Consider the following 23,316-nt stretch of genomic DNA (forward strand, 5'->3'; position numbering starts at 1 on the left):
TGGCCAACAGAGCCGGAGCCCCCTCTGTGACCGCCCTTGTCCGGAACGTCTGACGGCTTTACTGCGACACCGACAGACTTCCGGCTTTCAGACACCACATCCGGTTTCTGGTTTACCCGTTCTCCCGACCCCTGACTCGCATCAAAGACCAGTTTCCCGGGCTCGCCATTCACCGGACACGGGGACACACCCCCTGGCGTCACCAGGCCACCAGTACCGCCCCCTTTGCAGGGGTTGGCGTCCGGCGCCATTTTGACCACCACGTGCTCTAATGCCGGACCCGTAACACTCTCCCCGCATTCCCGCTCCAGCCCCACTGCAGAGGCTTGAGCTGGGGGTCTTGCGGGACCTGCGCCCTGATCCTGACTTTCATCAGGCTCAGAGCACAGGAAGGATCTTGCTGTGTACACCAGTTTAAATGAACCTTTAGCAGATTTTTTTTCCTTTTCCTTTTTTTTCTTCTTAAATTTTTTTTTCTTTTGCTTTTCCTCCTCTGCGGGTAACTCCGCACCAAAACAAAATCCCTGGAAGGATACCGGCGACTCCACATTACGGATCTGAGTGAGTAATCCTGGAGGCCGCTCACTGTCAGTTTCAAAACACTCTTGATTTCTCCCAGCTGTGAGTCCACCCTCCTCCTCCTCACTGCTCCTGGGTGCCTCAGAATCTGAGCCTTCTCTGGACTTTACATTCTCATGCTCCATTTTCTCCCCCACATTTTCCTTTGCTGTGTCTTCCTCCATACTTTCTATTTTTATAGGTGCTGCCATCTCGGCAAACCTCTCTTCGTTTTTTAACTTTTCTCCAAACACCCCTCCGCCTGCCAAAATCTCATCACGTCTCTCTTCCACTTCTTTTATTTCCTCCAACAAGGATTTCACATTTAAACGGTATCGGGACCTCTTACCTCCTGTGCATTTTGCAGCCCTTCCTCTGGCGACCGCCAAGTCCGCACGGAGCCGTTGCAGCGACTTCCTGAGGTCCCGATACTCCTCCAACCGCATAGCCAGACGGGAGCTGAAGTTCTCCACCGTCTCTCCGGTCCTCAGCTGTCCCCATTCCTCCACACGACCGTCATCCAAATGTCCGGACGGCGCTGGTCCTTCTCCAGACGACAACACCTCGATCACCATGCCGGACCGCGTCTCCATACCCTTATCCAGGGTTCCAGCCTCAGGGGGAGCCAGGACAGCCTTGCCCCGAGATGATCTCCTCACCCCCGCGACTGTTTTCATATTCCCAGCCAGCTGGGATGACCCTCTACCCCCCGCTGGCATGCTCCGGGAGGTAGAGGTCTGAGGCTCCATCCTAGGATGGAACCCCCCTCAGGGTACTTTCCAAGCCCAGGCAGATGGTATGAGTCCTGGGCAGATAGGATAAGGAAAGTCCCTGGATCCAAGGCCTGCACGGTAGTCTCAGCAGCTCTCTCCACACGTCCTACTCCACCCACTCCAGAGCTGCACTGACTATTCTGCTGGTGGAGTCACTGTGTACATACATTACATTACTGATCCTGTACTGATCCTGAGTTACATCCTGTATTATACTCCAGAGCTGCACTCACTATTCTGCTGGTGGAGTCACTGTGTACATACATTACATTACTGATCCTGTACTGATCCTGAGTTACATCCTGTATTATACTCCAGAGCTGCACTCACTATTCTGCTGGTGGAGTCACTGTGTATATACATTACATTACTTATCCTGTACTGATCCTGAGTTACATCCTGTATTATACTCCAGAGCTGCACTCACTATTCTGCTGGTGGAGTCACTGTGTATATACATTACATTACTTATCCTGTACTGATCCTGAGTTACATCCTGTATTATACTCCAGAGCTGCGCTGACTATTCTGCTGGTGGAGTCACTGTGTACATACATTACATTACTTATCCTGTACTGATCCTGAGTTACATCCTGTATTATACCCCAGAGCTGCACTCACTATTCTGCTGGTGGAGTCACTGTGTATATACATTACATTACTTATCCTGTACTGATCCTGAGTTACATCCTGTATTATACTCCAGAGCTGCACTCACTATTCTGCTGGTGGAGTCACTGTGTACATATATTACATTACTTATCCTGTACTGATCCTGAGTTACAGCCTGTATTATACTCCAGAGCTGCACTCACTATTCTGCTGGTGGACTCACTGTGTACATACATTACTTATCCTGTACTGATCCTGAGTTACAGCCTGTATCATACTCGAGAGCTAAACCGCGAACAAGTTTGCCGACACACCCCTAACAGCTTAGCTGAGCTCCTATAATGCAGGAGGTTGGGTTATTTTTCCTACATAATGACTGTACAGAACCCGGTGTAAAGGCACCACCCAGAATGTAAATCACTGGAGCAAGTTCTGTATAGACACTGAACAAGCAGGGAGTACTGGAAGATTTCAGCTCCGAAGCCTGCAGAATTATGAATACAGCTCTAGAGAATAATATGGTCCGTACCTTTGGATCAGTATGATGTGACAGTAGACGGTATGAAATAACAGGCTCTCGACACTAAGGCCCCTCCCCATAGGAGCTTGCAATCTAAAGTGGGCATTGGTATGTCATATTTTATGCATGAATATAACGGCATCCACAGGTTTGCAGCCTTGAAAAGATCCTGGCTTTAGAATTGAAAAATACTAAAATGTTGGAGTGCAGGAATGCGGAGTCTTACTTAACGTCTTAGCGTGGAATGTGGATACCAGCGCCGTGAGTCAGCACCGAATCTACTTAAAGCAGGAATTCTGCCCCCAGGGGAGCCTTAAAGAGGCTCGTCACTGGAAGCTGTGTGCTTAACCTCCGCTCAGGGTCACTTTAAGACCTCCTGCATACCTAGCACCCTATTCTTCCCTTTGGCCCAAGTTCAAGTGTCTCATATTAACCCTTTGACCAAGCAGTGAGCGCACAATGTGCAATGGGTTTCATGTGTCTTTTTACTGACATCCATTTTTGAATGTGGTCAGTAAATAAGCCTTAAAGGAGAACTGCTCCTAAAGAAGGAAACCCATCCTGTAGAATGTTCTTCTATGTGTATCGGGGCAGGGCAAGAATATAGTTACTTCACTAGGGCCTCCAAAATCTTACCGCCACCTCCCTCCCTAGTGGGTTTTCTTACCATTACTTCATGGCATGGACTGTCTAATTATTTGGGCACTGTATGGCACTGTCTTCACTATATGTCCAATGTTAAAGGGGTATTCCAATCTTAAGTGATGACATATGGCTAGGATATGCCATCACTTTATGATTGGTGGGGGTCCGACCTCTGGGATCCCCACTGATACTGAGAATGAAGGGGCCGCAGAGGCTGTGTCCCCTTCACTGTTTTTACGTGCCCCGATCACCTGCTGTGCAGTGAACTGCTACCTGTCCCAATTCACTTCAATGGTATCGTGCTGCAGTTTCCTGCACAGCTGGGTGGCCGAGAGCGTCGTTGTGCAGGGAAAACGTAAAGGGGATGCAGCACTAAATCAGTGCTGCGGCCCATTCATTCTCGGGATCGGTCCCAGAGGTCTGATCATAAAGTGATGGCATATCCTAGCCAAGATTTGAATAGCTCTTTAGGGTATCTAAACTTCTAAAAATCTTTTGACATGTAATAGTGATCGCTAAAACGAAGCAGCAGAAGCTCTCGGGTGAGCGCGGTGCCGCTTTGTTTTTGATCGGCTTTCTTCTGACTTTCTATTGAGCCTGTGCATCGCTCCGAGGTTAGCCAATCAGACATGTCGCAATAATATGTCTAAAGTTTTTTAAAAGCTTAGTTACCCTTTAAGAAGACACGTGGCTGTATTTTGTGGACAATAAATGGCACCTTTTTGTAGACACTCTGCTCTAGATTATGTGCTTAGTGTATGGCGCTGCTATGTGCTCGGTGTATGGGGCTGCTATGCGCTCAGTGTATGGCGCTGCTATGTGCTCAGTGTATGGCGCTGCTATGTGCTCAGTGTATGGCGCTGCTATGCGCTCCGTGTATGGGGCTGCTATGCGCTCCGTGTATGGGGCCGCTATGCGCTCAGTGTATGGCGCCGCTATGCGCTCAGTGTATGGCGCCGCTATGCGCTCAGTGTATGGCGCCGCTATGCGCTGTGTATGGGGCCGCTATGCGCTCAGTGTATGGGGCCGCTATGCGCTCAGTGTATGGGGCCGCTATGCGCTCAGTGTATGGCGCCGCTATGCGCTCAGTGTATGGCGCTGCTATGCGCTCAGTGTATGGGGCTGCTATGCGCTCAGTGTATGGGGCTGCTATGCGCTCAGTGTATGGGGCTGCTATGCGCTCAGTGTATGGGGCTGCTATGCGCTCAGTGTATGGGGCTGCTATGCGCTCAGTGTATGGGGCTGCTATGCGCTCAGTGTATGGGGCTGCTATGCGCTCAGTGTATGGCGCTGCTATGCGCTCAGTGTATGGCGCTGCTATGCGCTCAGTGTATGGGGCTGCTATGCGCTCAGTGTATGGGGCTGCTATGCGCTCAGTGTATGGGGCTGCTATGCGCTCAGTGTATGGGGCTGCTATGCGCTCAGTGTATGGGGCTGCTATGCGCTCAGTGTATGGGGCTGCTATGCGCTCAGTGTATGGGGCTGCTATGCGCTCAGTGTATGGCGCTGCTATGCGCTCAGTGTATGGCGCTGCTATGCGCTCAGTGTATGGCGCTGCTATGCGCTCAGTGTATGGCGCTGCTATGCGCTCAGTGTATGGCACTGCTATGCGCTCAGTGTATGGCCTTGCTTTGCGTACACTAGTGAGCACTGTGAATTGCCATTGTACAATTTTAGCAAACTCTCAGAAGTACAAGATCTTTACAGGCGTGAACAGGGATGTTCCTAGTTACTGACAGCAAACAGATCTAGAAATTGGTGAGAATATTAGAAAGGTGCAGGACTTTTCAGTACAATGACCAAGACTTATTCTCCTACATATATAAACCCCCTTTAAGTCCTATATCTGACTATCTGTCCGCTGTTTGACATATCAACGACTGGTTATTGAGCGGATTATAAGCCAAATAGTGTTTCCTGACAACTCCCCAGAGCGACCCATGTGAACGACCTCGTTGAGCGCTTTTTCTTTGAAATCCACCTGCGCTGAGCGATATCCTTCATCACCGGCCTTGTCCGAGCCCGGATCCCATCAACATCAGGAAGTGTTAAAACTTTGCAAAACATTTTTTCCCGAAAAAGCCTGGACGGCTACAAATGAAGTGCTGCGTATTCTGGGGGAAGGGTTGTCGCTCAGGGGGTTCCCCCCGGAGCGGTTACATTGGAGTATAATAATGATATTTCTTCCTGCTATTTTTATGCCTCTTGTGTGATTTCTATACCATCTGTCCATCGCGCCTCGCCGCCTTCCGCTTCAGCTGTATAGGGCGTGATTGTTATTACCAGAGGAAGACGTATATCAGCACTTGGAAGCAATTGTCAGCCTAGAGGAAACGGGCGTCCATCGTATTTTCACATTCATCCAGATGTGATCCAAAAATATCTAAAATTTGTGATTTCTGCGTTACGATTTTTTCAATTTTCGCTTGTGCCTAGCACCTTATATACCGTAGTGGTCAGATATGGCCATTGAATTGCGTCCGTTACCAGAGTCTGAACTATAATACCGCCTGGTTTAGGGTACGTTTATAAGGAACCTGTGGTGAAGTACAAAGTCGGACCACAAAAAAACGTTCCAAAACATTAGCACGCATTTTTTTTATACCTTTTTTTCCTGTGATTGGCACGGTTTTGTCTGTTTACACTGGTGCCATTTGCTTTATCCGGGAAAGTTGGGTGGTAAACAATATGGCTGATATTGCAGTTCCAATAGGACTGGTCATCCAGCTTTTCCAAACTCCTGATGGGCTAATCTGCCTAATTAAAGGGATACACCCTCTTATACCATATCACTGCATGAGAAGACAAAAAATTACTGTTCAGGAATCTTGGAAAGCTGAGTGACCACCTCCAATAGTGGCCACAATTAATGAAATGTACCAGATGGGGTTCCGCCACCAGACTGAGAAGCCCCAGGACAATGTATAATGGCTTCCTCCCTCAGCTCACAGATTTCTGTTAGTTTAGTTAATGAAAGTGAATGCAGACAATGGAAGCACAGGATCAATCGGCTTTAATAAGTGAATGGAGTCCGGACCTCACACGGACATTATTATCACTAGCCTCATGTCTACAAACCAGGGCAAACAAAGAAAGAAGCATTTGCCCATAGCAACCAATCAGATCACTTCTTTCATTTCAGAATCAGCAGTGGAAAAATGTGAGCTGCAATCCGATTGGTTGTTATGTGCCTCATGTATACAAAGCAGGGCAGACAAGGAGCAGTTGCCCATAGCAACCAATCTGATTACTACTTTCATTTCAGAATCAGCACTGGAAAAATATAAACTATCTGGTTGCTATGGGTAACAGCTCCATTTTATGTCCGTACCAGTGCCCACCATGGGGTCTGTGGTGGGGTAGCAAGGAGATTAATACATGTATATTTTAGGTATAAAGTTCTGTTCACACTAGAGACATGGACGCTATAACCAATCCCTTACCAAACCCTAATGGATCCCATTGAATTATAATGGGGTTCATCAGACAGCAATATCATAAATCACTATTAAAAATCCCCCTCTGTTCACCAAATAAAACCCTGTGGCGACAGGTCAACGCTATGACTAGGTCATGTGACTGCAGTATCTGGCGTCAATATGGGGTTAACTCGCCGAGGGCCAGTAGGGACTATGGGGAAAAAAGAGTAAGGACCTTCATATCAATATTTGTGTATAAAAAAAATATTATTCCCGGAAAATCCCTTTAAAAAATGTAAACCACTTTCTAATTGGATGACCCAGTGACATTACATGATGGGGAACGTAGTGCTGTCTGTGCCGCTCTCTTAGAAGGTATCACACTTGGCTTAGATACAGTACACTAGCTCGGGCTGAGATACTCCAGCTAAAGAACACTAATCAGCGGCCGGTAAATATATACGTATGGACAATGTTCCACATATAATACCAGGGGGGATACGCTGGGGAGGGGGGGTGTTTCATTATCACATCCCCTCTCCTGTTCTCACACGCACATCTCAAGGGGTCGATGACATCACTGCCAGTAATGGAACGTTTCACACGTTGCGTTCAGACATCACACAATCCTGACGCCAGACTGTTTCCCACAGAACCTCTTTTCTTTCACACAAAGCACCCTGGGCCCCCCGTGTATGAAAACCAGAGTGGACAAAATGGCTGCCCATTGGAATCTGGTTTCTATAAGATCTCGTTCGTCGCCTCCTTCCCTGTATTCGGTACCGAAACCGGAGTTTGAGGACTGGAGGAGGGTGAATGACTAATAAAGGGATTTATACTTGGGATCCACCTTGTACTTGTCTAATATGGCGCTCATACTGTATCTCTGCAACTGTACCACAATTTACTTTCTGCAACTTTCTAATATACTTTGTTGCAATATCTGTACTTGCTGTCAGTGAATGGAAACATTCTTTACTCCCAGGAGATAAAAATCTATCCTGGTCATATCCAGCTGGCATGGGTGCGCAGCTTGTTACCGAATAGCTCTCTAGTAACAATCTGTCTACCTGTGTCGACTGTGGTCACCAGGACAAACATTCAATGAAAGCAAGCCGAGATCTTGAAAATGGTAAAGAAATGGAACACGAAAAATATTAGACGATTACGGAACTTTTTAATGTACGGAAACGGAAAAACACCTTTAAAGGGAGACGCCTCCCTTTAAATCAAGGGATTTGCAGCATTTTTTTTTACCCTATAGGTAGTTCGTATATATGACGTCTAAAAATGGAACCAGAATTTAGACATTTTCCCGCCTGACCCGGCTTAGTGAGTCAATGAAGACATCAATCAGTTCCCGTGGCTCCTGAGGTCAGAGGTTAGCAGGTCAGCTACCTCTGTCTGCACAAAAAGTGGCAGCTGTCAGACATCACCTTCAGGCCCCTATAAAAGGTGAAGATCATCATCCTCATCATCCTCTCCTCCGGTGGGTGACATGTGATCAGAAGGAATGTCAGGAGATCGACTTTCAATAATATTTAACTGGTCTATTGTGGGAAACTGTTACTTCCGATAGACTCCATGAGAAGCTTCGGACTATTTCACACCTAAGTGATCGCGTCCTCTTGGCGAGCCTGCAGCGACGAGCTATGCTTTGATCTACGCTCCACGTACAAGTCTCCGACACATTTATCCAGTCACCCAGGAAGCGCAAAATTATCTACATCATTGTATAATGAAAAGTCCTGCAACTTTCTAATATACTTTGTATATAAATTCCTCACAACGAACAATAGATCTGCTTGCTGTCAGTGAATATGACCATTCTTGTTCACATTGAGGAGCTATTTATTATTTCTGTTACTTATATCGCGCCAACATATTCCTCACTTACTGTCCCCATTGGGGCTCACAATCTAAATTCCCTATTGTTATTTTTTTTGGGGTGTGGGAGGAAAACTGCGCACCCGGAGGAAACCCACACAAACACGCAGATGTTAGATTCGAACCAAGGACGCCAGTGCTGCGGGGCAATAGCGCTAACCACTGAGCCACCATGCTGCCCTACTAGCTATAAAACTATAAAACCGGTTCTGACCTAATACTTCTCGCAGCTGCAGGTTTGTTACAACTATATACAGTCCAGACAATCCTCTGTGAGCAAAACAGCCTGGACTACAGACTGACACATTTACCTGCACTGAAACATTGAAACAAAATATCAGGACAGGAAAGGGATCTGTGCTGATGCTGTGTAGCTCATGGAGTGTTCTGTAGACAGATACAATTGTAGCAAACCCTCAGCTGTGAAAAGTAGCCAGACTGATGTACAATCTGTTACTCAGCTATCCAATTTTCTGTGGGGTTGTTCTGCAAAATGGACCTTTATACAAGTGCGCTCTGATGTGGGAGTTTCTGGGAAGTTTTGTAGGCAGATAAGGCGGAGCTTAAATGTCCCCCAGGAATAGGGATTTAAACGTTGGGACTGAGGAATGCCCTGTGAACTACAAGGTAGTGCAGATTGTAGGTGCAGGTCGCCCTATGTCCACCTTTGCAACCGTCTTTTTAGATTGCGCCAATCTATCTAAAATTTTTAAAAAATGACGCGACTTTGCAAATAGTCTTTATTAAATATCTCCTACCGTTTTGTGTCTACAGCTCCTAGGCAGACCTATGTGTCTCCATGGTGATGGACTACAAACAAACCCTGGGTACTTACTAAATGTATTAGCAGTACTCCGATGGAAGGAAGTAAGACCGCAGGATCAGACTCCAGAGTCTGCATAGGAGCTGCATACACAAAACGGCAGATTTTTATTTAAAAAAAAAAATAGACAAAAAAGTTCTGTTCAAAGATCTAATCGGGTTTAACGTGTTCTCTGCAGGTCAGTGATTCATTGTCGTAGATTACTGATGTATACTTGGTATCCAGGGCTGGGAAACACTAACCTCTTACGGCTCATTAACGTCCTCAGACGTCCGGTGCCCTGGAAGTGGGTTTAATTGATGCCCGTTCTCGCCCAGCTACAACCACATATAACGTCTCCTCCTCTGCGGCCCAGGGCTGGATCAGGTTTCTGGATTCCAGGGATGACATGCCACACACACTTTCCTAGAGCTCATGTGTGGATTATGATGGAAGTCGTGTCCTCCGGATAGAAACAGCTCAGAATTTAGATTTCTCAACCCCCTAAGTGGCAGCACTTGTATCTATGGGTAGTATGAAAGTGACCGGGGCTGGAACTAGTGATGTCACCTTCAGGGTGATGTCATTTAATAGAAGATACAGCCAATAGACCGACGGAATAACCAGCTGTCACTGGAAAGTAAAGGGAACTCCACCATGAGCTTTAGACGGGGGTTCGCCACTGGGTTGTGTGGTAGAGGGGCGGTTCGTAGACGCCCTTCGCTGCTGGGACTTTAGGATCTGCTTGATTGACCGATCATGCAGTTCACTCCACCATCACCTGTAGGAAGCCTAATTGACGTTCCACTTGTAGGATGACTTCTTGTAGGAGGTGCTATAGATCAAACACATGTAGGAAACCCAATTGACCGACTACTTGTAGGGATTTCAACTGACCAACCACCTGTACAAACTCCAGTTAACTGACTACTTGTAGGAAGCCCTGTTGACCAACCGCCTGTGGCTAGTCCAAGTGACCGACCGCCTGTGGCTAGTCCAAGTGACCGACCGCCTGTGGCTAGTCCAAGTGACCGACCGCCTGTGGCTAGTCCAAGTGACCGACCGCCTGTGGCTAGTCCAAGTGACCGACCGCCTGTGGCTAGTCCAAGTGACCGACCGCCTGTGGCTAGTCCAAGTGACCGACCGCCTGTGGCTAGTCCAAGTGACCGACCGCCTGTAGCTAGTCCAAGTGACCGACCGCCTGTAGCTAGTCCAAGTGACCAACCGCCTGTAGCTAGTCCAAGTGACCGACCGCCTGTAGCTAGTCCAAGTGACCGACCGCCTGTAGCTAGTCCAAGTGACCGACCGCCTGTAGCTAGTCCAAGTGACCGACCGCCTGTAGCTAGTCCAAGTGACCGACCGCCTGTAGCTAGTCCAACTGACCGACCGCCTGTAGCTAGTCCAAGTGACCGACCGCCTGTAGCTAGTCCAACTGACCGACCGCCTGTAGCTAGTCCTACTGACCGACCGCCTGTAGCTAGTCCAACTGACCGACCACATGTAAGAAGCCCAAGTGGTCAACTACATGTAGGAAGCCATATTGACCAACCTTCTGTAGGAAGTCCAGTTGACTGACTACTTGTTGGCAGCTGTTTTGATCTACTTGAAAGCAGCGCAATTGACCAACCACCCGTAGGCAGCTGTTTTGGCCACTTAATAGAAATCTCAATTGACCAACTACTTGTCGGAAGCCCATATGCCCAACCACCTCTAACAAGCCATATTGACCAAGAACTTGTAAGAAGCCTGATTGATTGACAACTTTTAGGAATCCCAATTAAACAACTACTCAACAGAAACCGCAACACTTGGTTGTCAGGGCATGTTGGGAGTTGTAGTTAGTAACAGTGGGAGAGCTGCAGGTTGGAGACCTCTGCTATATGGTAATAGTTCATCATAAGCTGGATTTACGATGGGGAACAACTTTCTACTTATATGTACCCCATTCCCTGCATACACAGGAGATCTTATTACACAGGGATGGGGTGCATGTTCGAATGTGGCACCCCATCCTAATTATAACCTATGGGACTCTATCATCCTATAGTACGGGGCCCCTGAGTGTCTAGTCATGACACCGGCAGGCAGTATAGGGGTTAATCCCGCAGCCGGTGTGTCAGTGACGTATAGCGCTGTACAGATAAATATTCTCAAGTGTTTGTGTGAATCTTGGAGATCTGAGATTCCTTAAGGCGAGACTTGTAGACCGCAGCGTACAGTCCGACCGCAGGTTCCTCCCGTCCAGATCCTAATAATTACCAAATTATGTAACACTACATTCAGCAAATTTCAAAATTTGCTAATTTTTACAAGAAATTTGAGTCGCCCTCTTGTGCCGTTTCTGGGTGATCACTTATATGGCCACCCATAGGGGCTGTCACCCAGCTTTCCAAGACTCCTGATTCACCCTGGAATTAGAAGGGTCCTCCTAATCATTTTCAAGATCTCTTCTTGCTTTCACGGAATAGGAACATTATAATTTTGCATCCAGAGGAGGGAAAACCTGCACAGACCTAAAACTTGTCACAGCTGACTATTTGCTACAACTGTTTTCAGTCCAGATAATCCTCTGAGAGTTTTAACAGGTTGATACATTTTACCTGCACTGATACAATGTAACCAACTATCAGCTCAGGAGAGATTTGTGCTGCTGTAGCGATTAGCTCACAGAGAATTTTCTAGACCGGATACAATTGTAACAAACCCTTAGCTGTGAGAAGTATTAGATCTGGATGGGTTTTCAGCCTCTGGATGTGGACCAGAATTCTTGTTTACTGACATCAAGCAGAGATTTTGAAATTGGTGACTAATTCAAACACGAAGTATATTGGAGAGTTGCAAAAATCTTCGCTCCCCGGCCCACCCAGCTCTGCCAGGCTCAGTGCCAGGGTTGCCAACCACTAGTATAAAGCCTGTATTTTTCCCATAATGTTAAATCACTGGAGTCTTGGCGTGTTGTCACATTATGACCGTTCTCTATGGTTTGGCGCCAGTTCTGGCGGTTTCGCGGTGCGCTGCTGCTCATGATGATGATTATTACATTGTGCACATTTTTGGAGCCGGGATTAACATTACAGCCGCATTGTAATCCTGTCCCAAAGCGATGGGGGGTGGGGCAGGTGGAGGAGACTTCATTGAAACAGTAATTCTTGTATATCCGATGGGATTGGGTTTGATGAAGCAATTACATACAGGCCGCAATGGCTCCTAACCACGGGGTGTATCTAGTGTTACGAGGACATCATGGGTGAGGTTGACACAAGAGAACGAACACGAGACGATCGTTAATGGTTTGCAGGACAATCTGTAACCCCCCCCCCCATGTCACAATAACAATTGCTCGTGTAGACGAGGGGGGGGGGGGATATAGTATCATACCTCCCAACTTTCTATTATTGCAAAGAGGAACATTTTTTTTCCTTTTAAGCCACGCCTCTAATCCCACCCAATCCCCACCCATACGCACCCGGTTTAGCGCACACCGTATCATCCTCCCATAATGCCCCCCATACAGTACAATGCCCTCTAGCTGCCCCCATACAGTATAATGCCCTCTAGCTGCCCCCATACAGTATAATGCCCTCTAGCTGCCCCCATACAGTATAATGCCCACAAAGATGCCGCCATGCAGTATAATGCCCCCTTAGCTGCCACAATACAGTAAAATGCCCCATAGTGCCGCAATGCCCCTGTAGAGTGTCCACATAGATGGTACCCGTGCCCACATACTACCACAGTGCCCACAAACTGTCAGTGTCCACTGTAGATAGTGCCCACAAAGTGCCAATTTGCCCACATATTAAGAGCCAGTGCCAACATAGTGTCTCAGTGCCCATGTAGATCTGGGACCGTCCCGCTGAATCCGGGACGGTTGGGAGGTATGGTTAAAGCTCGGTGACAAAGTGACGATATTTTATGGTGCATGGGAGTAAGAGGGGCTCCTAATTTTATTAGTCTTTATTTTTCTGTATATTTGAAGGCCAGGGATGAAGGAAAAACTGTTTACAGCTGTACAGAGTATTTAAGGAGACTATCAATAATAGCTCATTTATAATATATCCTCAATTAAAGCATTAAATATGATTATCATTATTAGCAAGGTGAAGGAGGAAATGATCCAGCGCTCCCTGTTTTTCATATTCTCATTATTACTCATTGTGAGCATTCCTAAATTCTCTCTCAGCCTGGTCTGTGTGAGTCAAGTCCGCAATAATCGACCAATCACGTCTTTTTTTTTCTTCAGTGATAAGAGCCAAAGTCGTGGGCAAGAAGCTGATGAGCGACGGGCCATTCGGAACAATGCGCTACACAATAAAACAGATGAAGGTGAGAAAACGATGTTTTATTTGTTAATCATGTAACAGTGCAAAGAACAGGGACTTCCCAGCAACACAGAGTATTTCAGGAAATAAATAAATGTTCTGATCTTGGGGGGGGGGGGACAGTGAGCTGTCTATTCATGTAATTATGATAGTTGGGATAGGATCCCATGTAATAAGTAGGTCACAGAGTAGGAGGTACGTACATAGTGGACAAAGCAGGGTCCACAGCAGCACAGATTACTTCAGGAGAGAAGTGTACTGATCTTTTGGGGGCAGTGGGCTCTCTAGGGGCCGTGTCAACATGTGAGTAGAGAAACTAAAATTTAGATCGAGGGCAAAGACAGTTAATGGACGGAGTAGGGTCCCCATCAGCAGCGCAGAGTATTTCAGCAGACAAATATACTGATCTTGTGGGTGTCTGTAACCTGTCTACTCATTATGTGAGCAGAGAAATAGAGACTAGTACATTAGACTCCGAGTTAGTGAATGGAGCAAAGCTCTTGCAGCACAGAGTATATCAGGAGAGGAGCGGGCTGAACTTGTGGAGGGCAGTGACCGATCCACACAGGTCGAGGAAAGGCTGAACGTGACAGGGGCAGTGTCATGATAAGAGGACAATAGAAGCAAGTGAGAGAACACAGGCTGAGAGTTATAGTTTAAAAGGCATACCCACGGCGGCACAGAGTATTTCAGGATAGTTTGCGGGACATGGGGGGGGGGGGCAGTGACCTGTCCATTTATGTCATGTCAATGAGGACAGGGCTGCAGTGCTATTGTGTGACTAGAGGAACAAGGCCACAGGTCCCCATAGGGAGCACAGAGTATTTCAGGAGACTAGAATGCTCATCTATAAGCATATAGTATACCTGTAACAGGGGGGGGGGGTGTCGGTCGTCAGCGGGGGAAAGTGACAAGTGTAAGAACGTAAGAACACAGATCTAGTGAATAGTGATGTCACCCGTGGACACTGTGACGTCAGACCCCCTATACATAACAGGCCCCTTATGAAACCTCTTTATTAGCTCCGCTCTCCCTGCACTGACGTCCTATGCATCTATTTAACCCTATAAACCCCACATTGTACTTTCTTTGTCCCTGGTGGGTGGAGGTAAAGCTCTGATTATTTCGGGTGTTTACTCCAGATCTGCGCAGTGACATTCAGTGACATTCATAAAGCTGCTGGGTCAGTAAACAGATGAGGTCAGCGGCCTCGCCCCTCCGCAGAGGTCTGGACTGGGTTAGGGTGGTCTCTGCATTCCGGGTTCTACTTCCAACCTGTTACCAAAAATAAAAAAATACTCAACGCTTCTGGGCATGTAAAACGATTTTCCGATGCGCATAATAAAACGGGACTGACCGTTCCTGGTCCCGGGAGGCTGCCGGCCCGCAGACAGGAGTGGCAGGTATTTCTCTGCCAATTCTCCCTTCGTAGAGGAGTCCAAATCCACTTTTCTTAAAGAGGCACTAAACCTAAATAACCTTATAACGCTCCTGCACTATTATAAGGGTTACCGGCCCTTTAAAAAAAAAGTCCATCTATGAGAGATCTCTTTAAATGAGATAATCATGCACCGCTTCTGATTGGCTGAGGGCAGTAATTAAGAGGGGAATCCATCACACTTTAGCACTTGGGGGGGGGGGGGGGGGGGACGGGGACGTATGCATCTGTTAAATGTCCACAAGGTCCCACTGGGGTTGTCACCCAGCTTTTCCAGGGTGCAGAATGGTAAATCATCCTAGATAGGCAGTGATGAGTTTTCAAACCTTGTCAGATTTGCTGTTCAGGACTCGGGAAAGCTGGGTGACTACACCAGGAGGAGCTATAATGTCAGTCATGTTGGTTGTCACCCAGCTTTCCCAGGAACAGATAAAATTGATTTTTGGGGACCAATCCTGGGTTTCTGCACATTTGATTTGGGACTCTGTAATATGGATGGGGTAGGGTTAAAGGATTTGGCTGGCTTATTTCCTCACCAAGAAACAGAAGAGAGTAATACTTTGGCACGAAGTCTACAAAACCTGCAACTTATTAAGAGAATAAAGCTTCAGGGAGTGAGGAGCAGGACGCGGGCCGTCTGGGTAACAATGGCGTTATTTATGTAGGGGGCTCAGCGGAGGGGCGCTGCGTTGTGGTGATTGAGATTCAGCTGCCCCAGTCTGGGATATAAGAAGATTTACAGATACCTAGATTTGTTGTTGCGACATTGTATCAATGGCCGACTTTGTCAGATGTAGCAGAGCTGATTTGGGGATTTGGTATAACCCATGATATGGTTTTACACATCAATATCACAAAGACGTAGGCTAGGGACACGCCATTACTATAGTCCCAAGGTTTAGATGGAGGTACCACGTGGTGCTATAACGAGGCCGGGACAACCTGTCCGTAGTTGGCATTTCAGGTCACCAAGTTGCAACCAACTACAACTTTCCTGCACGCAGGGTATCTCTAGGGGTTTGATATTGCAGTAAGAATAGTTCCGCTGAGAAGCGCAGCTATAGTGGTCGTCTGGCCATAGCGTTAAAGGGAAACTCCACCAAAAAATGTCCTCTACAATCTCAGCATCAACATATGGCCCTTCTATTCTTTCAAAGGGGAAGAATTAATGTTCCACTTAGCCAAAGAGGCATGTTGATGGTGGAAATCACACTTCTCGGACAATGAAATGTCTATGACTGGGAACTTTAGGTTGATCTTACATGGTCCAACCTGAAGAACAAGCAAATTAGAGTAGATATCATCTGTTTCCGACTGGAACACATGGAGATTGCTGGAAAACCTAAGTGCGATGAATAAGAGCCTACTCGTCCTGATGCTGTTCACCCTACAGCCCATTGGAGATCTCCGAATGAGCAGATATTTCCCGACTAATCGTTAAGGATGAAGCAAGAAGGTCTCAGGAGGAGTAGATGTCCTCCAAACTAAACAGTAAGGCTGAAGCAAGAAGGTCTCAGGAGGAGTAGAGGTCTCCAAACCAATCGGTAAGGATGACGCATCTGCTCAGACTTTCTTGCTTCATCCTTACCGATTAGTTTGGAGACCTCTACTCCTCCTGAGACCTTCTTTGCTTCATCCTTATGGAGACCACTGCTCCTCCTGAGATCTTCTTTGTCTCTCAACTAATCGGTAAGGATGACGAATCTGCTCAAAGAAGATCTCAGGAGGAGCAGTGGTCTCCATAAGGATGAAGCAAAGAAGGTCTCAGGAGGAGTAGAGGTCTCCAAAGTAATCGGTAAGGATGAAGCAAAGAAGGTCAAAACCGATGTCTCCAGACTAATGGGTAAGGTTGAAGCAAAGAGGGTCTCTAGATGCATAGTGGTCTCTCAACTAAAAGGAAAGGATGAAGCAAAAAAGGTCTTAGGATAAGTAGATGCATTTCCAAAAGGATAGGATGAGGTTCACGGATTACACACCAGAAAAGCAAACCAGTTCCCAAGGCAAGAAGATATTTTACTAAAAGGAATGGATGGTGTCCACCACTCACACACCAGCGAAGAAGCAAAAAATATGAGCAGATGTCACACCAATCAATAGTGCAGGATATTGTTCTTCACTCAAACACCAGAAGAGCATAAGACCTCTCAGAAGAAGCAGATGTCTCACCAACTACAATAGGAGGATGAGGTTCATCGCTCATGCATCAGTGGTGCAAAGAAGGTCTCAGGCCATGGAGATGTTCTAATGACTACAAGGGAAGGATGGTGTTCAATGGTCATGCATCAACTAAGGTCCCAGGATGAGCAGATGACTCACTAACCAATGGGGAAGGATGTTCTTCACTTATGCACCAAAATAACATAGGAGGTCTCAGGATGAATAGATGTCTCCTGAACCAAAAGAGGAGGATGGGGGTCATCGCTAATGTACCAGTGGTGCAAAGAAGGTCTTAGGCCATGGAGATGTCTTAATGAGAAGAATGGTGATAACCACTCATGCACCATCAAAGCAAAGAAGGTCCCAGGATGAGCAGATGTCTTACTGACCAACTAACCAATGTTGTTGTTTACTCCTGCACCAGAAGAACATAGGTGGTCTTTGGATGAATAGATGTCTCAAGAACCAAAAGAGGAGGAGGGTGGTCATCAATAATGTCTCAGCAGATGTCTCCATGACTGGAAAAAGAAGCATTGTATTCACTACTCATACATCAATGGAACAAAGGAGGTCCCAGGATGAGCAGATGTCTTGACTTTTGGGAATAGCTGTTGCCCTCTGTTAATGCACCAGTGGTGCAAAGAAGATCCTAGGATGAGCAGCAACCTTCAGTGTTGAGTACTAAGCTGACCACATATGGTCTAAAGTATTTGGTCTGTTCCGATGAGTTGGTGAGAATTGGGGTGTGTAGGAGATATTACAGTTCCTCAGAACACTTGGTGGTAGGCAAATATTTTTGGGCACGTTGGACAAGAAAATTTCTTGAAAAGTCAATGATGTAATTGTTGTAGATCCGGCATAGTCGTAAAATGACAGGAGCTCTGGTCTTGGCCGTAGACCGGTGCTCTAGTCTGAAGTCACCATTGGCCACTAGTAAATGTCCAAAAAATCCACCCGGCGAGCCATCGGTCTGATAAGGGGAAAGCTGGGGCTTATTACCTTGTCAGGCACCCAATAAAATCAGACTGAGACCGATTAGCAGAACCGGGTTGTGAAGCGGACAACGTTCTGCGTGTCCATAAAATGTATACCTTCAATCATCATAAGGTGTCACACATACAGATGAAGCGGAGCTATATTTGTCATTTAACTCTTAAAGTGCCCATACACAGAAACCGCCAATTTTGGCGGGAGCAGCCGGCTTTCTTATATGTACGGAGGTGTCCCGACTCTCCCCTGATGGCAAGAGCATAAGCCATTGCCAGAGGAGTCTTGCAGCAGGTTATTCCTCTCTCCCCATTGGAAACACATGCCCGCTCGTCCGTATCAGGATTTGGGAAGAATAGCAGTCGGCTGAACGAGTATAAGGCCGCCTTTAGAGAACACTCTTGAGGGGTGGCAAACTAGGCAATTACCCAGGGCTTAGATTTTGTAGGGGGCCGCCAAGGGCTGGTACCCAAGGAGAAAACTAAAACCACCCAGGATTATTTAGCGGTTTATGATGGTTTTATTTGGGAATTGATTTGGTAGTATTATCTTGGCACTATATGGTGGTATTATGTGGGCTGTATATGGCACTAGCATCTGGGAACTATATGGCAGTATTATGTGGGCTGTATATAGCAGTATCATCTTGGCACTATATGGTGGTATGATATGGGCTGTATATAGCAGTATTATTCGGGCACTATATGGTGGTATTAAGTGGGCTGTATATGGTGGCATAATATGGGATGTATATAGCAGTATTTGGGCACTATATGGTGGTATGTGGGCTGTATATGGCGGTATTATCTTGGCACTATGTGGGCTGTAAATGGCAGTATTATCTTGGCACTACATGGTGGTATTATGTGGGCTGTATATGGCAGTATTATCTTGGCACTATATGATGGTATTATGTGGGCTGTATATGGCAGTATTATCTTGGCACTATATGGTGGTATGTGGGCTGTATATGGCAGTATTATGTGGGCTGTATATGGCAGTATTATCTTGGCACTATATGGTGGTATTATATGGGCTGTATATGGCAGTATTATCTTGGCACTACATGGTGGTATTATGTGGGCTGTATATGGCAGTATTATCTTGGCACTATATGGTGGTATTATGTGGGCTGTATATGGCGGTATTATCTTGGCACTATATGGTGGTATTATGTGGGCTGTATATGGCACTAGTATCTGGGAACTATATGGCAGTATTATGTGGGCAGTATATAGCAGTATCATCTTGGCACTATATGGTGGTATGATATGGGCTGTATATAGCAGTATTATTCGGGCACTATATGGTGGTATTAAGTGGGCTGTATATGGTGGCATAATATGGGATGTATATAGCAGTATTTGGGCACTATATGGTGGTATGTGGGCTGTATATGGCGGTATTATCTTGGCACTATGTGGGCTGTAAATGGCAGTATTATCTTGGCACTACATGGTGGTATTATGTGGGCTGTATATGGCAGTATTATCTTGGCACTATATGATGGTATTATGTGGGCTGTATATGGCAGTATTATCTTGGCACTATATGGTGGTATGTGGGCTGTATATGGCAGTATTATGTGGGCTGTATATGGCAGTATTATCTTGGCACTATATGGTGGTATTATATGGGCTGTATATGGCAGTATTATCTTGGCACTACATGGTGGTATTATGTGGGCTGTATATGGCAGTATTATCTTGGCACTATATGGTGGTATTATGTGGGCTGTAAATGGCAGTATTATCTTGGCACTATATGGTGGTATTATGTGGGCTGTATATGTCAGTATTATCTTGGCACTATATGGTGGTATGTGGGCTGTATATGGCAGTATTATGTGGGCTGTATATGGCAGTATTATCTTGGCACTATATGGTGGTATTATGTGGGCTGTATATGTCAGTATTATCTTGGCACTATATGGTGGTATGTGGGCTGTATATGGCAGTATTATCGTGGCACTATATGGTGGTATGTGGGCTGTATATGGCAGTATTATCTTGGCACTATATGGTGGTATTATGTGGGCTGTAAATGGCAGTATTATCTTGGCACTACATGGTGGTATTATGTGGGCTGTATCTGGCGGTATTATCTTGGCACTATATGGTGGTATTATGTGGGTTGTATATGGCAGTATTATCTTGGCACTATATGGCAGTATTATGTGGGCTGTATATGGCGGTATTATGTTGGTACTATATGGTGGTATTATGTGGGTTGTATATGGTAGTATTATCTTGGTACTATATGGTGGTACTATGTGGGCTGTATATGGCGGTATTATCTTGGTACTATATGGTGGTATTATGTGGGCTGTATATGGCAGTATTATCTTGGTACTATATGGTGGTATTATGTGGGCTGTATATGGCGGTATTATCTTGGCACTATATGGTGGTATTATGTGGGCTGTATATGTCAGTATTATCTTGGCACTATATGGTGGTATTATGTGGGCTGTAAATGGCAGTATTATCTTGGCACTATATGGTGGTATTATGTGGCCTGTATATAGCAGTATTATCTTGGCATTATATGGTGGTATTATGTGGGCTGTATATGGCGGTATTATCTTGGTTCTATATGGTGGTATCATGTGGGCTGTATATGGCAGTATTATCTTGGTACTATATGGTGGTATTATGTGGGCTGTATATGGAGGTATTATTTTGGCACTATATGGTGGTATTATATAGGCTGTATTTGGCAGTATTATCTTGGCACTATATGGTGGTATTATTTGGGCAGTATATGGCAGTATTATCTTGGCACTATGTGGCGGTAATATGTTGGCTGTACTTAAAAGAATGGTATAAAAATGGCAGGCAGGTAGGGGCGACTTGCTTGTAGCCCAGGGCACCGTTTCCTATTGAATTGTATTAAGTCATACCTCCTGCTATCCCCGCCCAAGTATTCCCATGCGTTCCAAAAAAAAAACCTCACAATTCCTGGCTTGTTTAATAGATGGAAAACTGCCAGACAATATGGAGCACATATTTATATAGTTCATTGTGCAAATGTAAATTTTATTTTTGGCAATGTTCATCACAATGTATTGTTTGGAATTAACTCCTTGTGTTTCCTGCTTTCCTGCAGATGTACCGTGGCTTTAAGAAGATGCCTCATGTACAGTATATCTACACCGAGTCTTCGGAGAGCATGTGCGGAGTCAAACTGGAGGTCAACAAGTATCAATATCTCATCACAGGTGGGCACTATACCATCCTATGGAAAACTTCTATCCAGCCGTTCCTGCGAAAGTTTGGTGACAACCCAGTTTTTCCAGATATGCTCTTTTAATTGTATCAATCACCCTTGCATAGTAGAGCCAGGTATTGTGGGGGCCAATCCAAGGGCCTACGTGCTATAAAGGCTGCCTATAAGGCTGCTTTGGGGCCTCGGGATAGAGGGGCCCATTCCCAGTTTGTCTCGTCCCCATTTTAATGGGTAGTAGTAATCTGCACAGGGATGTGGTCTTTATAGATCCTATAATATCAGGAAGTAGGAAAATGGATAGGGGCAGCAAGATGGTTAGGAGTGTAATGGTGTCAGGTAGCCCCTGAAAGGGGCCTCATTTTTATCTTTGCTATTGATCCTCTAATTCTTCACTGCCAATCCAAAATTTTGTAAGGCCTATCTAATAATTATTGATTACTTAGTGATTACCCTTATGTTTTTCTACTTCTGGTCTGGGTGACCACCACTATTGTCCAGACGAGAAAAAGGGAGCTCTCTCATGCTACACTCACGAACTGCCCAGGAAATGTCTAAATCTGTTACTGGTATTACTTGGGCACTCTACGGTGGTATTATTTGGGCACTGTACGGTGGTATTATTTGGGCACTGTACGGTGGTATTATTTGGGCACTGTACGGTGGTATTATTTGGGCACTGTACGGTGGTGGTATTTGGGCACTGTACGGTGGTGGTATTTGGGCACTGTACGGTGGTGGTATTTGGGCACTGTACGGTGGTGGTATTTGGGCACTGTACGGTGGTGGTATTTGGGCACTGTACGGTGGTGGTATTTGGGCACTGTACGGTGGTGGTATTTGGCCACTGTAAGTTGGTATTATTTGGGCACTCTACGGTGGTATTATTTGGGCACTGTACGGTGGTGGTATTTGGGCACTGTACGGTGGTGGTATTTGGGCACTGTACGGTGGTGGTATTTGGGCACTGTACGGTGGTGGTATTTGGGCACTGTACGGTGGTGGTATTTGGGCACTGTACGGTGGTGGTATTTGGGCACTGTACGGTGGTGGTATTTGGGCCACTGTACGGTGGTGGTATTTGGGCACTGTACGGTGGTGGTATTGGGCCACTGTACGGTGGTGGTATTGGGCCACTGTACGGTGGTGGTATTGGGCCACTGTACGGTGGTGGTATTGGGCCACTGTACGGTGGTGGTATTGGGCCACTGTACGGTGGTGGTATTAGGCAGTATATGGTGCTGTTATGTCTGCACTGTATGGCACTACTATATAGACTTTATATAACCGTATTATATAAACAGCGTATGACACTATTATTAGACCTCAGAATTACTCATTTCGCTTCTTCCTGAAAAAAAATAATTTGTGGGGACCCCCCATACGTATTGCCCAGGGGCCCCCAAGACCTTCTCTTAATGGACCCCCCTATGACCTCGGGTATGCAAGTATTTCCTGACCAATAGTTGTCCCTTAATGCCCCCTAGATAGGACAGAGCAGATGCGGCCATCCTTACACCCGCTAAGTGTTCATATGTTACATTCCTTTAATCCATTAGTCCAAACATTTCTGACAAGTAACTGACCGAGCTCTGGAGGCAAAAAAGTTGCCCAGGAATAACCAATTCTAGCCCTCCCCTGAATAATGACGGACATAGTAACCTATATAATCTAGATCTTTTTATAAATGTATATTCTAATATGCCTCATCTTCTCCTTCCTAGGACGTGTATATGAGGGGAAGGTATACACCGGCCTGTGTAACTTGATTGAGAAGTGGGATAAGCTGACACTTGCCCAACGCAAGGGACTCAATCACCGCTACCACCAGGGATGTAACTGCAAGGTAAGGGGGGGGGATTTCTTCAGCAATGGTGGGAAATTTGACTCTTACATATTATCATTGGAATGCTGGAGCAATTTAAAGAATAACAACATCTGAGGGGGACCAATATTTTTGCAATCGCCTAA

The 23,316-nt window shown here is 46.1% G+C and overlaps 2 protein-coding genes across 4 annotated transcripts in view; one reads left to right on the forward strand and one right to left on the reverse strand.

Moving 5' to 3' along the window:
- The window catches only part of SYN3 (synapsin III), a 162,285-nt gene that overhangs the window by 89,993 nt on the left and 48,976 nt on the right, over positions 1 to 23,316 (reverse strand). The window lies entirely within an intron of this gene.
- Positions 1 to 23,316, forward strand: part of TIMP3 (TIMP metallopeptidase inhibitor 3) — a 43,882-nt gene that overhangs the window by 15,455 nt on the left and 5,111 nt on the right. For 2 of the 3 annotated variants that reach the window (XM_075855822.1, XM_075855824.1), the window contains exons 2-4: positions 13,460 to 13,542; positions 21,229 to 21,340; positions 23,070 to 23,191. In XM_075855822.1, coding sequence (XP_075711937.1) covers positions 13,460 to 13,542; positions 21,229 to 21,340; positions 23,070 to 23,191 — 317 coding nt within the window. Of the gene's footprint in view, positions 1 to 10,977; positions 11,100 to 13,459; positions 13,543 to 21,228; positions 21,341 to 23,069; positions 23,192 to 23,316 lie in introns of those variants that run through there. The other variant, XM_075855823.1, reaches the window with a different exon arrangement.

The sequence above is a fragment of the Rhinoderma darwinii genome, chromosome 3 (assembly GCF_050947455.1).
Source record: "Rhinoderma darwinii isolate aRhiDar2 chromosome 3, aRhiDar2.hap1, whole genome shotgun sequence".
In the NCBI taxonomy this organism is placed as follows: domain Eukaryota; kingdom Metazoa; phylum Chordata; class Amphibia; order Anura; family Rhinodermatidae; genus Rhinoderma; species Rhinoderma darwinii.